An 18,316-nucleotide genomic window follows, 5' to 3' on the forward strand; every position below is an offset into this window, starting at 1 on the left:
GCAAGCACATGTATCACAAAGGGTGCTGGATAAATGTGCTCAATATCACTCCTGTTACTCTACACAATCTTACTAGTGACAGCAGGGTAAACCAAGCTTCCTTCAGTCAATACAACCTGAGCTGTGTGTCTCAACCACAGGGAGAGCAGCTTTAATCCTGGCCCCCAAGGGTGTAATCCCACTCTGGCGTTCTGATGATCTGACGATAAATGACCATGGCATTTGGTCAAACTGTAAAATCAGGGGCAGAGGAAAAGTTCTCCCAAAAAAGCAAAATAAACCCAGAGGAAAGCCACTCATTTTATAATCATAGGCAATTCCATAAGTGCCAAGAAACACAACATGTGTGGAATGTTTTACGTCCACCATTAGCAACATGGAACCTATGGAGATGGAACCACTTCCTTGTTATTTCCATATAGCAACTCTTGCTCTTCATCTCTATTTGGACTAGTTGCATGAGGCAGAACACAACCTTCAGTTGAGGCTCCCTGGATCAGTGGAAAATGCTCCCACTTCTCAGGGTCATATTAACCTGCTACCTGGTCACCAAAGAGATGGCTATTACAGTAGATAGCCTTATACACCATGTGGATTATGTGTGGTTGTGATCGAGACCACTACCGTCACGTTAGCAAAGCATGACACGGCCGAGTGTTCCTCACAATCTTGGAACAGAGGGACCCCCCAACAAAGACTGTGTACTGCAGCAGCTGAAATACCGTGTTTGAACATACTAGAGCTTGGGTGTTTTGGTGGACCAGCACGAGACCACGGCAAGCTCCTTGTGTTAGAGACCCAAGTGTTATCACATGGTCTCACAAACCCAAACATTTCCTCTTGGAGGCAAATCAGTCCATGGAACATGCCAGGTAAACCCTCAATCCTAAGGCACTCCCTACACTAATTAATTCAGGATATTTTACACAAATTAAACTTCTGAAGTGCTTTGATTTTCAGTTTCAAGACTGCAACAAAACACGAGATGTGTTCGGTTTTAATGTTCACCTTTCCCGTGACAACAGAGGCTGGGCCCCAGGAGAGCACCAGGTTGAGGAATTAGTGCTGAGCAGCAGAAAATCATGGAGTGTGAACACCACTAATGAGCTCCTCTTAATTGGGATTTCAACGGCGAGCAGCAAATGCAAATCCTGGATGCAAATATTCAAATAAGCCTGTTGCCCAAGCACCTGTGCATCTCCTCTGTAGACCTTCTCCCCCAGGATGTGACCTCTCACTGAAAGCATACACACATGAAACAGGCTCTCAAAGGACTGAGGCAACATTTGCAAGCTCTACTTCTCTGACAGAACTTTCACTGGGATAGAAGCTCATTGGTTCCACTAAAGGATAAGTCCTCTTCATAGAACATATCATGAGCTAGTTTACATTCACAACAACACAGAGCAGCAGAGACCAATAGGCACCTTGACATCCTAGCTTGGACAAGCCAACAGAAAGGAAACCTAGACTCAAAGTCTCACTGCTGCCTTCCTGCCTCTTCACCCACACTGGCAAAGCTGTTACTCTTGGCAGAGAGAACATGCAAAGAGGAGCGCATCTTTACGGAAAATAAAAGCTAAAGCATACATTAAGTCCCTCCAAGGACTGCATCGGGAAATGCAGTGTAAACTCAAGTGGATTCCATGAGGTCAGCACCCAGTGGCATCACTGTCCCCATCGTTATTCATCACCTGCTTTACCGGGTGGAGGCAGGGGTTGGATTTCATGAACAAGCAAGCATCCCTTCATTGTTCTGTCAAGTCAACCAACCCACCTACCTCACCAGCCACTTGCTCTTACCGCTTCTGTATTTACAACAGAACAAATTGTGAAGTTCTACACCAGCTTCTACCATTAGAGAACCCGCAGATTTCAGGAGATCTTTAAGGAGCTGTGACCAAATCCAACGACACCCCCACTTACCGTGATCCAGAATGACGAGTTGGGCACTGGCCTGGATGTTTCCAGCTTCATTTTCAGCCAGACACTGATAGAAACCCTCATCGGACTTCACCAGCCCCAGGACCTGCAAGTTGTGCTCATTCTGCAGGGGGATCATTGGGGGAGGAGGTAACACTCAGTTGTGGGGCTCCCAGCAAGGGGCGGTATGCTTCTGAGAAGTGGTTTTCACATACTGATCCCAACAAGATAGTGCGTTTTAAGTCTTCTACACAAAATATGTTAACAGGTCATGGGCACAATTTTAGGCACCGCACCTAGTAAAGGATTATACTCGTACATATATAGTTCATACAGAGGAGCCGATGTGTTGTTCTCAGTATTATCATCATCATCATCATCATCATCGTTCAGCATCGATTTACTTATTTGTCAGGCCATATTGCAGCACATGCACATACCAGCTATAATATTCCCCAAGAGAGATGATTCCCTCGGACTTACTCGACCTTCGAATCTAGAACCCTGCTCATGTTCTTAGTGTTACTTTGTGGGGTTGCGCCACATGGGTGGAACTCCACTGCACAATCCCACTCCACTGTGGACTTACCACAATCTTGAAGTAGTCACTGGGGATGACTGCATCTCCGTTCTTCACCCACTTTACAGTCGGAGGCGGGGATCCCGTCACTTCGCACTCAAAGATTATGTCCATAGACTCGTGGGCGTAGATATTGGAGGGTGCCTTCAGAAACCGAGGCCGAGCTGTGAGGGTAAGAAAGGGGAGCCGTTACTTCTTTAGGGCATTTGCAGCGAGCAACAGCTGGAAAGAGGGGGGAAAACACCCTCCACAAACTGCAGTGTTTCAAGGTCCTAAGGTACAAAAAGAAATCCATTGGCTTTCACAATAGGAAGCGTGCAGTCGAGTGGCAGTCCTCAATGAGCTGCAACAAGGAAATAAGCGTTTCACGTTTAAGAGATGATCAAGAGGGAGGACAAGATTATTATAACAAAACACCTCCATTCCCTTCTTAATCTACATCCCTGAAAATAGACAAATCACAAATGCATAAAATGACGTCTCCCTAGCTCTATGAGAATGTATCGCCAAGCTTGGGTTATTCTGACACGGTGGGCTCTAAGGGTAAAACCCTGTGCTCTGCTACAAATTCGGTTCCCGTCTTTGCTTCCAGTGACCTTCACCAAGAAAACGGTCAGGCTGATTTGAGCTGATGGGGTATGAAAATGACATGTTTTCAGAAAACTGTCATGTTCCGTGTTGTGTACTGGAGCGCAGGCTTCGGCAGCGAGTTCCCGCTCCGAGAAAATCTCAGAGCGAAACAAAACGTGCTGCCCATTTCGATTTCCAGCCAAGTAACAAGAGACCCAATCGGTGCCCTGAGAAACACCACACACAGCTTCGATCGCACAAGTTCAGCTGGTACCCAATAACCCAACAGGTCCCAGAGGTCAGTAATCGGATCCTTTACCGAGACAATGAAAAGGTTAACATCAGATTGGCTGTGACTTCAACCAAGGGCAAAGGCTTCTGCTACTTCATCTTGCAGTGCGGTGGTCATGCAGAAGCTAAAGCAACATTCCCGAAGCTCTGAACCATCCGAGACCATCTAGTTAGCTGTGCTGCTAAGGGTCTGGATATTGGCAGGTTCATCTGGGCCCACCGCATGGAAGTTTCAACATTTCTGCTCCAGTTGCTCAAGTTTTTAATTATTTTTCAGATGCTCGAATCAGATTACTTCTTTGGGGTTCAGAACGGATAAATGTCAAGAGTGCAGATATCACAACAGGAAATGCATAACTATAGCAGTTTATCATAGACCAATATGTTTAATTCAGATTTTAAAGGACAGTCATAAAAATAAACTCATCTATACTTATTTGTTTTTCTGAAAGAAGCTTTCTGAAGTTCCTTCTGAAGATAAACAGACTATTACACAGAATCACTTAAAGGATTTTTATGACCCAGTGCTCTTGGTCTGTTTTTCCAGCTTTATTTATGAATCAAGAACATGTCATTGTAAGCAGCACAAAATGTTTTTCTTTTCAGGAAAACTCCCCCCCAGAACATCTTTCACAGCTGAAGGCCACATCTTCTCCTGAATAATTGCTTACTCATTTGAATGCTAATGACCCATATGGACACCGAGTGAAATTTCAGGGGAGAAAGAGAGAGAGGGGAAAAAAAAGAAAAGTTTCACCGCTGAATGAATTTCGCATAGGCAAAAAATAATGCCACAGTGTGCAGGAACCATTGGCACTCCTAAATGCAGCGCATCCCAAGGACTGAGAAGAAGGGTCCAGCTCTTCAAACAGCCCCATTCGGTTCATTCTCCAGCAAGGCTTCTTAAATTCCTTTGGAGACAAGCTTCAGCTGAACAAATAATAAATACACTCATATATCAAATACGCCACAATGGACAAAGTCCTTATCAGCCGTGCTACACTGTTTAATGTGAAGGGCTCTACAGTCATCAACACCAGCATCCCTTACAGACGTCCAGCTTTCTTCACACCCTTGTTCCCAGCGAGGTCCTGGACCTGCAGCCCTCCACACCCACCTGTGCGCTGTCAGATAACACGAACCTCAGCTGCCAGGTGCCAAAACCCGTTGGGGCCTTAGGCCTCGTCATGAACACGATTCACTGCACAGTTCCGTTGACCTGAAACTTGTTCAACATTGTTGGAGCGCCTTGATCAAACTGCAGCATGTGAAGTGGAAAAGCTGTAAAAGAAAACTGAGGGCTGCAACGTGACTTGGCAGCGGAGCACAGGCCCAGCGTTTGTCGATTCCGACGAGAAGACAGGTGTGTTGAGCGCCGTTTCTGATGCCGGTGCCCGAAGAGTCTCCGTGGAAAACTGAGCCAGCTTCCTCACCAGTTGTGCAAATGAATCAAAACAACGTTACAAAACCCTGCAGAGCCAATTAGCTTCAGCAGGCTTTCAGCTCTCTATTACAGCCTGAAATCAATTATGAATATCAATATTTTGAGACTTCTTAAAGCATCATCTAAATTCTGAGAGGCACACTCTTTGATAGTGTTATTTGGGCACTAAGGACCTTGGACTCTTGAGGATGGAGGGTAGTCCCACAATAAAGCTTTTACTTCTTGGAGGAAGAAGAAAAACAATGACAAGAAGGACATCATTTAGAAGTTATGCATCATATAGTCTGGAAAGCCACTGCCACCAAGAGCCCAGACAACTTATTGGTATGCTTGTCATGTGTAGAGGTGTAAAACTGTACACATGACTGAATAAAAGTGTTAAGTCAATAGGATGAGTGGAGAAGTAACAGCGATGAAGTTTTTGAGACCAGGAGGCCTCTGATGGCTGCAGTGAGCCAGCACACAATGGAGATGGAGCACAACACACCAGCACAGAGAGGCCAGTAATAGAAATTATAAAAAAAGACATGGAAATTTGTGCTTCCAAAAGGCTGGAGGGTCACGTCCTGGGCGTGGTCGTGCCAAACGCCTCCTGCTGTTTTAAAAACACATTCCTGCGTCATCAAGGGGCCCGTGACAGTTGGTCCACATCCCTTGGGGTGGAGCACGTGGCACGTTGCTGTTTCTGGTAGCCTGCTTTAAAAATATCCCCTTTAATTGCTGGCAGCCACCTCCTGCTCTACGTGTCACACTCTTCCGTACAGTGGTGCACAAGAGCTGAAAAGCAAGAGGATTCATCAAAATTTCATTTTCCCCCACCACCAAAGATGGTCGATGAAACTTTTATATGATCCCCTTCTAGGAGACACAATCACACAGCTCTAAGAGCCCTCAGCATGGCTCAGACTGTCAACACATCGAAGAGGGCCACTTTGCAGCTCCTCCTGGTGTACTGGAGGTAAAAAAGCATGGGCATTTGCTGGTCACTCTGTTCAATCATGAAGACAGTGTGCTGCTCTTGACCACTTGCGGCTTCTCATCGACCAAGATGGTTGAATGACAAATTAAATATATACTGGAGAAATATATGAAAATCATAAACTGCCTTTTTGGCTCCAGATGCAAACAGGATGGAAACTTTGTGTGGATTTATGGAACCATGATCACTCAATGTGGGATACACCCACCCATCGGGAGGGTATAGTTATCTTGGGAATCAATTATTTTTGAATTTGTTCCATCAGAGTAAGCAAGACAGCTGCCTTTGGATAAAAGGAGGTGCTGCTTTTAGCATCACAGTGTTTTGGAACAGAGGCCAAGACACTTGTGGTTCATTTGGAAGCTTTATGTTCTCGCCCTGCCTATTCCTGTCCCAGGTGTTCTGCTGAAACTCAGTTTTTCACCCTCTCCAAAGAATCAAAAACCGCAAAAGCCAACACTCAAACTCATTCGCTACAGTCAACTACAGTATTATCTATAAGCAACACTAATGAGCACCTCCCATGGATACCTGCAGTAACTGGCACCATGAAAAATAGCAGGACCAATGTTTTTCACTGGTCAAGCAATTAATAATGAAACCTTCAGAGTCAAAATTAATGTAAACGGGGGCTAGAAATCCCTTTTCTCCATTTCTCATACAATAAGCTTATATATCACCAGTAAAGCGACGAAGCTCGAGTTGGGCAGTGTAGGAGTGTTTGCGATCCAGCCGGGAGCATGCGCACACTTACTGGAGCCCTGCCAGAGCCACAACATTGTTTATTGGCTTTGGAGAACATCTCTTTGAAATAAAGCACATTTACACAATACATCTGTATCTTTCAAGTTGGATATTTTACTGAATTGATTCAAGGGACTCAGAAAAATACAGACATCCTTCTGTATGACCTGAACATTCATTAATTTCGGTCCAGTTCATTTTCCTTCTAGACCATCACTATGGAGTGTTGAGGCAGAAACCCTTATAATGAAGATAAAGCTATGCAGGCTTCTAGTCCCACCACTGAGGCTGCCCACTGACCATCCTGTGGGTAAGAGGGCAGCCAAGAAGCCTTTGGATCACTACAGGGAGCCCTTGGGTCATCGCTGCAATGTCACTTAGTTTGCTTTATAAGACAGAGCACTGAATCCATTCAAATTAAAACACTCATTTAAACAGGCTTTACCTCTTATGCTGAGCTCTGCCTGGGCTTCGATGGTCTCGTTCCCGCTATCCGTCACACAGCTGTACACGCCAGCATCTTCTTCGGTGAGGTTGAGGATCTGCAGACTGCCGCCTCCTACCAGATCGAACCGCTCGCTGTTGTAGAGAGACGCACGGCAAGGGGAGAAGAGGCACCGTTAGGGTACGTTCATCAGGGCTACAATCCTCAACCACCGGAAGGCCTTAAACACAACTGGAGGTCCTTATAGAACACAGTGGAGAAAAATGGCACCTTTTGCAGACCTGCCATGGTTATCTGTCTGCACACAAGGCTTTCAGAAAGTCCAAGCTAGCAAACAATCAATATTTCTGCCAGGGAGGTAAAGCAGGAAACGCTTCACATTTCTCTGTATCTGCTTATAAAAAGAAAAAAAGAGAGAACGTGCGCCGGAGCTCCCATGGCTAGAACTTGAAAAATCTATACCATTGAAAGGAAAAACGTCAATGCACCATCATAAATGAAGGTTAAAGCCACGGGCTAATGTCTCTCCTGCCAGCAAAACACACACACGCTGGGGGAGGGGCAGCCTAATATTGGAATAAGACCTGCGAGATGAATCAACACTTCCTCCAGGCACAACAGTAAACAGGCAGCACACGTCTCACGGAGCCAAACATGTCCCTCTTCCCCGCCCTTTAAACTCCACTAATTAACAGGAACATAAATAGGAAAACAAAGCAGGTTCAAGCTGTGGTGGCACGCGGGGGATCACAATGAAAACAGAAGGAAATCTGAATGCATAGGAAGGCAAAGCAAGACCCAACAGTCATCGCAGGTCCCCAGCTGCTCACGTGGTGACATTACCATGTATCCCCAGTAACCATCAGTGACACGGAGCACCTAGCTGTCTGTGGCCATCATCTTATAAGGCCTTGAACATTCCCAGAACCACTGTTCTTTCACAACCTGAGCCTGCAACCTTCCGAGTCCCAGGTCACGTTCCGTAACTTTGTCCCAAACACCCTCCTGAATACTGCCTAAGGGCCTCACTGTGCACCTCGAGTCAACCCAACCCTGGAGCAGCCCTGGCTGGCGTTCAGCCCCAGGTGTGGCAACCAGATCCAGAAGGGAGATAACGGAACACCGGTGAGGCAGGAGTGCAGAGAAATGCAGCCTTAGCCTCGAGTGCTGCGGGGGGGAGGGTCAAACAAAAACCCCTGTTGCTCATTCGCTTTCTCCTCAAATAGGAGGAACAGCTCGGAAAGCCATGCTGTCCGCTTTGCCAAAGCTCAGAACTGTGATGCGGTTACTCAATTAGAGCGTACTGGGATTTCCGCGCATCCCCGGTCTGTGGAGGGTGAGCAGACTACAAATCTGGAAGTCTAGCTCAAAGAGGTTCTACTGAGGACAAAGAGGGCTCATCTAGAGCTCCCTCTCCAGAGACACTTCCCAGGTCACCCCTACAGCCTTCGTCAGATTTCCCAGAACCCTCTACTGCCCAGACTGTGCCACGAATCCTGCCCACCCCGACTTGGGATGCGCGGCCGCTTCAGTTCCCGTCAAAGAGGCACCCGTCATCGTCCTTCGCCTTTTTCCAAAGCAGTTTCCTTCCCAGCAACTTTATCTGCAGCGCTTCACCTCCACCCACAAAAATGACACCAGGCTGGGGTTCACCAGCTGGAACTGGGAGTACTGCTGCACTGGGGTCAGTTCCGCTACACCCAGCAGCTGCTTCGCAACACCGGACCCTCCAGTTACACAAGTAATAAGATAACTGCAATGCCCACTTGCGAAAACCACAATTTCACGGAAGGTTCTGGCAAGCATTCAAGATTCCCACCAAAACAGGCGTCTCACATTCCCATCTGTTCATGTGGTCTCATGTTAACAGCATTCAAGTGTATAGTCAGGTTGGAAGAGTCCTGATCATAAAAGGATGCTGGGAGTTAAACAGGATGGGGGTGGTGGGTTTCAGGGGAGTAAGGAGCTGGCAGTTCGTTAAAACCCTGAGATACACTTTTGCTCCCTTGTGAGGATGAGACGCCCACATCTTTCACCATCACTGCATCAGTACATATAATCATGCACACATTAAGCTTCACTGACCACCAACATCTCCAGTCTCCATGGTGCTCAACAGCTCCTCTGCGCATTCAGACCCAATGCCTCCCCTCCCATGCTGAATGGGTCCATCTCAGGGTGCAACTACCTCCTTACTCTCCAATTTCAGGAAACGGAGGTCAAACGCAGTGCAGCGGGTGACGCAACGGTTAAGAACACGTAAGCAGTAAGCATGCGGGTTGAATATCCACAGTGAACTTTGGACCTTTGAGCGCTGCACGTGAGTTGATCTCTTGTACCAGGAGTAAAAAGTGTAAATGTGAGCTCGGCAAGTGGCTTTAGATGAAAGCGGTTGCTAGGAAACTAAAATAATAATGACAATGAGTACCTGTCCGCGAGGCAGCAACCCCAGGAGCCCAACCGCACTGGCGGTGCGATTAAACCCGGCGCTTTCGGTCACTAGAGGAGTGCCGCTAGGGGCAGGAAGGGTCTGCACAGGTTAGGTGGTGTGAAGCTAATAGAGTGTTTGGGTGGCCTGGTGTGACCCAAAGTGTCCAAATGCCGCATGGAGCGGGGCAGGTGTGTAAAACCGCCACCGTGAGATTCGGCGGTGCAGTAAGAGGCGGTGAACAACCCCAATGCCAGACCAGAGATCCACCAGGGTGAGGGCACTAATCGTCTTACGCTCCGAGCAAACACATTACCCTTCCTACACACCATTCATACATAAGTAAACACGGTTTGAATGTGATGAGGTTTAAATGAGGGACCGCTACGGCAACGGGAGGAGGCAGCGTCGAGGCTGGGAGGTTGATTTGCACGCTGTGTCAATTCCGTCGCCCATGTATTATTCATCACTGCCGGTGACTGCTGTGGAATTCCATTATTCCAGTCTCCAACCCCCCCCTCCCACACACACCCAAACAGCAGCGACCAGTTGCTCTGGGATGTGAAAGCACGGTGCGTCAGGTGGCCAGCGAGAGGGTGACATCGTATTCGGGCATCGTTCCAGTCGCGCCACACAAATGTCACTGTACCAATAGGGTACGGCGGCATTGGAAATTTACGCCCAAAAACTTCACCCTCTGGGAAGGAAAATACAAACACCTCCATTTCCACAGAGAAGGGAGCCTTGTGGTTATGGGCTCGCGAGGTTACATGTTGAGTCTCAATTGTCCGCACAGTCTCCGCATTCACCTGAATAGCTCCGGAGGAAACGCACAGATGTGGAAACGGGCGATGGGTGAAGAGATGCTGGGGTGATAGCTAGGCAGCTGTGAAGAAGGGCAGTCCTTCTTGCCCAACCCAACACCAGCAAGGAAAGTTCTAGGAACATTAGGGCACCTCCCCTGTCACGCTGAACCAACTATGGAACAGCATCAAGATCTCATTCAGTATTTATGGAAATACATGGGTCACACCCTTACTGGCATCAACGATCCCTCGCTGACATATTTTTCAGTTTGACACCTTGGACGCTGCCACCCAACCGAGGTCACACTCTAGCTCTCATCATGCACCCATGTTTGACTGGGATGTACAAGATTGGCAAATTTCTCAACATGGGCCGGAGACTCCTGCTTTGCATCAACATCTGAAGAACATCTCAAAATTCTGCAACCTGCAAAATTTAAACTCAATGTCACAATTTCTTAATAGTATGTAAGGGGGGGTAAAACGAGGGCTTTGTTAACGGCAAGGCCCGGTAATGGGCCTTCCTACAAAACCATTTTACAGAACTGAGCTGCTGCAGAAGAGCATTGCTAGGGGTTCCGCCGAGATGAACCATCAATCCCACTTGTATCATTTCTCCTCTTCAGTTTGTTTTCCTCAGATCTTGCATTTTAAACAACGTCCTCTTAAGTTCCCCAAAGCACTCAGATGCTCAGCGCAACAAAAAGCACTCCATAAATAAATTATTATATTATTATCATCATTTCTACTGAGGTGGAGTGCTCTAGACTGAAAATAAGAACCATGTAGAAGAGAGACAAAGCCCATTTCAGCGAGGGAAATAAAGCCCTTTTCATCTCATTCCCCCGCCTTTCTACTATTTGCTGAATCCCTCGATTCCACTGATCAATGTGTTTAGTGAACAGGCAAACAGAATTCAGAAGGGGGCACCGCTGAAATCCTGCCCCCTGCAGACCCCCCCCGGCCGACAGAAGATTTGGCCCAAATTACACCAGCAACAAGAGACCAGTAAGTCCCCCATCTATTCCCCCAAGATGGACCTGGCAATGACCACATACCACCCACACAAAGGCCTCAACCGGGACCACTTGTCTCCCCAGAAGACCCGCAGTGATTATTACCCATCCTCTAGGGTGAAGGCTAAGCTCAGAGTTCCCGCGTGAGGAACTTTGACCTCACCGTCTCTCGAAAACAACAGCGCAACGTGGTGAATGTTCTCATCTGATTGGAGGAACCACCCCCAGAGGTGTGTGTGGTCCTACACGAGACCTTCCCCAGTACTGGGTGTTACGGCTGTGCCTGCATCTTCTCGGCATAAGGTACCTCCGTGGGAAGGGAGGCTGCCCATTATTCATAAACAAAGCAAGCTGATGGAGACGGTTAGAGCCCCACTGGGATGCTCCGTTTGTGGTTAATGAACAACAGATTAATAGAGGCTATTTAACAAAATTCTAATACACCCCACCAAACGCCCGCAGCTACAATCCTCATTTCCATAACGGCGCACAAGGTGTGAACTGGCGACAGTGCGGTGAGCCTCGCAACTTGTCAAGATGTCAGTTCTGCTGTCAGCACCTATAACGCCATGTGAGAACATCCTGCTGTCGAGCAGAACACTGCTGCATGAGGGGAGGGGTGCAATCACACTCTGCCCTGGAGCAGGTCGCCAGTCTACTCACCCGTCTTCAATCGGAGAGTCGCCGCGCAGCCAGCGCACCTGCGGTGTGGGGTAACCAGACACCACACATGACAACAGCGCGCTCTCCCCCGCTACCCTGGCCAAGGCCGACGGCCGCAGGAGAAACTCGGGCTTCCTCTCGACGCCACTCTCTGTGAAAACAGCACAGCGCCCCTGCTGGGTTATACCTGCTCTGAGCATCAAGCAGTGACCACAGGGTTTTATGATCCAAACCTTCCAAGAGGTTCAAAACCTGGTGTATGTAGACGTGATCAAAGGTTATCCTTTAAAACATAGTGTTGTACCCTTGAGAAAGGCATGTGCCTCAAGTCCTTCAGCAACACCTTGATCATTTTTGTATAAAGGCTGAGAAAAAGATTAAAAACAAGCCATCACGGTCACCGTCATCTCTCTGGCTGACAAAATATTTACAAAGATAAAGTACACACCTGAGTTAGGAAGTACATTACCAGTACAACACTGTGCTATGATTCATTAGCACTTTGGAAGCCCTGGCAATATATTTAATGAATGGTAAATATTAAGGGGAGGATGCAAAGCTTAAGCTGTAATTTACAGTATTTACTCCCCCCTTAGCTTTCATTTGGCCCATCTGCACTGGTACAAACGGTTCCAATTACTGACACGTTTCGGCTGAGCTCCGCAAGGGAATGGAGGGTGGGGTGTGGCGTTGTAGCCACATGGTCAACTTGGCCTGGTGGCAGTCTGAGGGGGACATGTCCTGTCAGCCCACCGGTGCAGCTCCACTGCTGAAATGGATGAAGAAGGGCTGTGTAACAACCCTGGTGAGGGGGTATTTTTGCTCTGGTTACAGGGAACAGAGCTAGAGAACACGGGGGCGTGGCTTAAATAGTATCATTTTCGACATGGATCACAAATCATTGGCAATCAAGCTGTGTGACTGGTTCAATTAAGACCTGAAAGTAGACATGTCAATACACTGAAACCTCACCTTATTCAAGGAAATATCGGTGACGCCGGTTCCGATTACCAAAATCGGGCGACGGCGTAGCTCTAACCCGGCGATGTGATCCGTACCTGATAGGAGGCGTAGTTCGGCCTCCTCGCTCGCTTTTGTAGGGCCCACGCTCTCCAACACACAACGGTACTGGCCCACATCGCTGGCGGAGGCATTGCTGACCACCAGGGCGGCGTTGGGAAGCTGCACCACCCTCTGGTCCAGCTCCAGAGGCTGGCGATCGCGCTCCCAGCGGGTGAAGGGCGCCAGGTCTGCATTCACCTCGCAGCTCATCACGCGGCTGTCGCCTTGGCGCACCTCGGCGGGTTCCAGCGGCCCGGAGAACCGCGGTAGACCTGGGGGTGGGGGGACGGGGAGGGGGACAACGGTAACATTACGTGGCCCATACATGGTTCACACTTTAAGGCAGATTACGCAACGTTCTGAGACAATTTAAATTTATACCGGTGCAACAAATTTATATCAGTGCAACAATCAAGGTTGAAAACCTTGTTGAGTTTTGGAGGAAGTCCAGTTCTTCAACCATAACTTTCCCAGCGAAAACCTAGAGACTCAGACCGAGAAGACAAACCAATGCTTCGGCCGACCAACAGGACAGCTCCGCAAACGCTAAGTGTTCCCGCAGCGCTCGGGGGCTAATTTCAGGTAGCGAGCGCATGGCTACGGAGCGCTAACGGTGGCGTTAATTAAAACGGAATCCGCCGGCTGTTTGCGTTGCTCCCGCTCTTTCATCTCACGGTAATTGCTTTCCGTGTTTGTGAGCAGCCGCTCTGATAGCGCGGTTTAGCCGCGCACTCCCGGAGAGCGTGAGGCGGCGGCCACGTTAGCGGCGGTTCGCTGACCTCCACACCACCCCAGGTGCTTCAATATGAAAAACTGGGGGACGGCAGAACAGAACCTGCATGTTTCTGTGTGTGCGGGGACCCTAAAACAATGACCGTATTAAGCATAAATATTCCATTACGACCAAATGATGTCGGGGAACGCGTAGCTCTGAACCCTGTTCCGGTGCACCATCGAGGCCCTGAGGCAAGTGGAGCGACACACCCATCAGGAGTGAAGAACTCCCTTCACTAGACCTCACAGATCAGTCTTGGGGGGGATGAAACTGCAGAGGAAAAAGCCATCTTACTTCACTATTACAGGTCAAAAGTACCACGATGGAGACTTAAGAACTACTCTTAGGCACAGTGAACCTGATAAATGTTCAAATTCTCAGTTCCAGGTGCTCCTGATTCTCAGTCCGCCACCCCCAGGCCATCACCCCCCGAGAACGAGTAGTCCTTGGCAGATGGAATTCGGCATGCCAGGACTGTACGGTGGCGGTTTACCCTGCTCTCACCGCAGGGTGGGATTTACAGAGTCCATCAGGGCCCACAGAGAGCGATAAGTCCATATCAGACCAGAAGCTCCATCCAACACCAAGCACACCAGGTATGGCACCATCAAGGAGCATTTCTCACGGCTCCTGTGTTCATTCCAGCAAAAAATATAAGGGATATTTCAGACAATTTACAAAAAAAAAAAAAAAAGAAAAGGCAGCTGAGGTTAAGATGATGCTTTCAGCCAAAAAACAAAGATTTTAAGTTTAAAAGAACTTGTTGTAAACGAGCTAAGAGCAAAGGTTTTTGCCAGCCTACATTTGCCCAGTTTAAGGACGTTACACTCACCGAAACGCCAAGAAAATTCAGAAAAAAAACTGGGAAATCGGGGGGGTGAGACCCACGTCTCCACTGCATTACCCACCTGTCCAACAGAAGGAATCAGGTGATCACGAAACAGGAAATGATGTCATGACCCAGTGGCCGACATGTCACCCTGATGAACGTACAGCGATAGGAAGGGTTTTACCAGACAGAGCATGACTGGATTGTCCCGGAAAGGTCACCTGGACAGCTAACTGTACGTGTGAAAGGGATTACAGAGGCACTGATGGAGATTAATACCCCCCAGAGTGACCCCACAGCAGCAGTTGACAGGTTCTGGCAGTCCAATGGATGCGGGTCAGAACGAGGAGGCCCCCTACGCTGGCACAGTCAGCCCTGCCGAGACATACGGCCGCTACTTTTTTGTTAATACCTGGAAAAATTACTGCAGCTGCACCACAGTCTGTGCAGAAATGACAAGATAACCACACCGTAGTCTGGAAAATCAAACGTTTCTATCTTTTTTTTCTGATACCTTTGTCCAAGGTGGCTGATGATGTTTTGGCTGCTCCCATGCTAAAGAGGTTTTCGGAAGCAGATGGAAAAAAACACGCATCCCAAGGGTCATTTTCAGCGAAGGGGTCCCATGCAGTTAGCAGTGGGACGATGAGCTCCAGACGTGGAGATGTCCACCTGCCGAGGACCCAGGTGGATCTCGTTAGAAGGTCAAATGTTCAAAACTGAGCCAGAAGGCGTCATGACACAACCCATCAGATGCCTGGTGGGCCAGACAACAGCTGGAACTTGTTGCTGATGAAGTTCTTGTGTTCCCTCAAGGAGATGCTGTGGATCGCGTGTGGTTAGTCGATTAACTCTGTAAAGACCACTTTCTGCGGTCAGAGCTCAACTGAGCAAACCTGAGGGGGTGTGCCGAAAGGCTTGGGGGGGCCTTGAGTGTTTATACATACCTCAAGGACAGAGGCTAAAATATCACATGGCCTCTAGGGTCAAACTTCCAGCCAAAACCAAGGGAAGGACATAATTTATACCATAACAGACTGAAGACCTGTCGGACCCCGAAGCTGCTTGTAGCCCCGCCTCCCACCACTGTGGAAATGGCATTTTCATTACAGGTAATTGAGTTGTACGAGAAACAGCGCTGATTGCATTAGACGTAATCGCGTTAAAGTGTTGCGTTCGAGCCGGCCAACCCGGAGCAGCTCATTCGCAGTCCATTCGCATGCCGACCTTCCGCAGAGGTCGTTGCCCGGGGAGACGGCGGTGCTGCAGGCGGGGCGCACGCGATCTCCCATAACAAAGCGCAGATAAACGTGTCAACGAGAGCCCATATCTTCCCAAACACCTTCCCCCCACGAGCGGAGACGGGGAGCGGCGCAGGCTCTGGGTTCGACCTGTCAATCAGCAACGCTCAAGTAGGGACAAGAGACACTCACCTGAAGGACTGCCAACCTGACACATGTTTACTCAGCTGACACTTCTCCAAAGCCACTTCTAATTTTAACCCTAAACTCAATCAAGGGGACTACAGTTGGGGGTGGGATTCGAACCTGCAACCTTTGGATCCAAAGGAAACGGCTCCGCTGACAACGGTGTCAACTGACTCCATTAACCCTGGGCCGGATATTTCCGTTGACCGGAGAGCCAGTTTGCACCAATCACAGCGCAGCATGGCCACACGGTAAAATGAGGACACGTTCTCAGCTCTTTTATCCCCAGAGCGTGACGCGTAACCCCCTCTGCCTTTCTGTCCCCCTTTCTCCCACTTTAATACCGGCTGACTGGGAGGGAAACAAACTAAACAGGCCCGAGCAAGTTCTGACAGCCCTGAAACAGGATTTATTTCATATGGAAATTCCACCGGTCGCCCTCTTTTGTTTACATCCTCTCCGTCTCCGGGGAGCCCGACGAGGCATCGGTCCCCATCGCTTCCCATTTGCTTTGACTGGCAGAGTCAGGAGCGTAATCTCGTCTCCTTTGTCAACAGCCTCGCGGTCCACCGGCACACCCTTCGCACCCAGCGCCTGCAAACTGAATTAGGAGCCCCGAGTTCAAACTACTTTGTCTTCCGCCAGCAGAAATCAATGGAATCGATCAATCCCCCACTCTGGAGGTGAGGAAGGTTTGCCGCTTGTGTGGAATTAAGTGCCCTGTCGCAACTGACTCAACAACATCACGGCATCTTCTACTGGAGGAACACTTATACATCAAGTACAGGACGCGGAGATGGATGCAAGCATTTTGTCTCACGTTTTTCTCCGAGGTAGATTAATATCATGTTAAATGCCAAGCTACTTACACCAATTTACCCACGTATAGAGCTGGGCAATTTTTACTGTATCAATTAAGGGTAAGTACCTCGATCAAGGGTACTAAAGCAGTAGCAGGAATTCAAGGGCACCTCCTTACATTGCAATGCAGCGGGTCTACAAGACTCACATATGGTATTAGATCAATGGGCACGGAAATTATAGAGGAATTTTGACAATATGATCAATTTATCGGAAGGACACCCCCTCCCCAAGCGTCACAAGGAGAGCTTCTTAAGTGCCGACAGCTGGCACTTCTACCCTGAGCAGAACGGACATGTCCCCTCAGCCCAGTGTCAGATCAATCCATCAGGATTTTTCCACAAACACCTTGCCCAAAATCACCATTGCGGAGGGAAGTGAGGCAAAAAAAAAAAATTAAAATCGGAGGAGGGGAAGAAAGAAAAAAGCCTGCCCTCCGACCTCTAAGCCAAGGTGGCGGATTCCAACGGGAGGAAACAGCTGCAAGGACAGCGGCAGGAGAAAGAAGTTCTTCGCGGAGACGTAAAGAAGGTGTTTGTCGATTCTCCTTCAGGCCTCGATTCACAAAACCCTTCCTGGTGAACGTGAGCCTTGGCGCATCTCGTCTCCCTCCGACATAACGCCAAAAACAGGCGCCGAGAGCCCTTCCCGCAACCTGTCACACCGCACATTGCAAACATGTGACAATTTTATTTGGAGGAAACAGGTTCCCGAAAGCACATTTTGACAAGTCTATTTAATAAGGAAGACTTTCGGTGCCGTTAATAAACGGCGCAAAAACCAATAAATGCCGCAGCCTCACCGGTGTCTCGGCAGAGTGCGCGAAGTGACGGGATCGCAGATCAGGGACTCAGGAGTCACGGCGGATGTTTAATATACGTTCGTCTGATGCTTTTCTCCAAAGCGACTTACAACGTTAAGGTACGTGCAGTTATTCACTCATTGTACGCCTGAGGAATTTTATTAGAGCAATTTAAGGTAAGTACCTTGCTCCAGGGTACTGTAGCCGGAGGTGGGATTTGAACCTGCAACTTTTGGGTCCAAAGGCAACAGCTGGAACCACTACGGTACCAGCTGTCCAATATAGAAATAGGGAAAATGAAAGCACGCAGTCTCTCAAGGGGTCAAAGGGCTGCAGATGAACAGATCCAGGAGCCTTGTGTCAGAGACCCAAGAAACACACACACACACACACACACACACACACACACACATATATATATATACATACATACATTCAGCTGAAGCCACATCCACATGCTCACACACAGCCACACACTCCTCTCCAGCACTTTTCAGCCAAATGCCTTCCGCCGTTACAGTCCGGATGAGTTTAGTTTCATCACTTCATGCAAAATTCAACTCCAGCGTCTGAAAGATTAAGTGTTTTCATTAGGTCTGTGTGTGGCGCCGCGCCGTGGAGATCATCACAGGCCTCAGCGCTCATTACAGCCGCTCGCTTCGATATGGTAA

General features: G+C 48.6%; 1 protein-coding gene across 4 annotated transcripts in view; it reads right to left on the reverse strand.

The window, feature by feature from the left end:
• neo1b (neogenin 1b) overlaps window positions 1-18,316 on the reverse strand; it is a 71,338-nt gene that overhangs the window by 21,025 nt on the left and 31,997 nt on the right. For all 4 annotated transcript variants that reach the window (XM_029252329.1, XM_029252328.1, XM_029252330.1 and 1 more), the window contains exons 3-7: window positions 12,948-13,223; window positions 11,890-12,040; window positions 6,977-7,110; window positions 2,513-2,667; window positions 1,927-2,047 (exon numbers count right to left, since the gene is read on the reverse strand). In XM_029252329.1, coding sequence (XP_029108162.1) covers window positions 1,927-2,047; window positions 2,513-2,667; window positions 6,977-7,110; window positions 11,890-12,040; window positions 12,948-13,223 — 837 coding nt within the window. The remainder of the gene's footprint in view (window positions 1-1,926; window positions 2,048-2,512; window positions 2,668-6,976; window positions 7,111-11,889; window positions 12,041-12,947; window positions 13,224-18,316) is intronic.

Source organism: Scleropages formosus, chromosome 5, assembly GCF_900964775.1.
Source record: "Scleropages formosus chromosome 5, fSclFor1.1, whole genome shotgun sequence".
In the NCBI taxonomy this organism is placed as follows: domain Eukaryota; kingdom Metazoa; phylum Chordata; class Actinopteri; order Osteoglossiformes; family Osteoglossidae; genus Scleropages; species Scleropages formosus.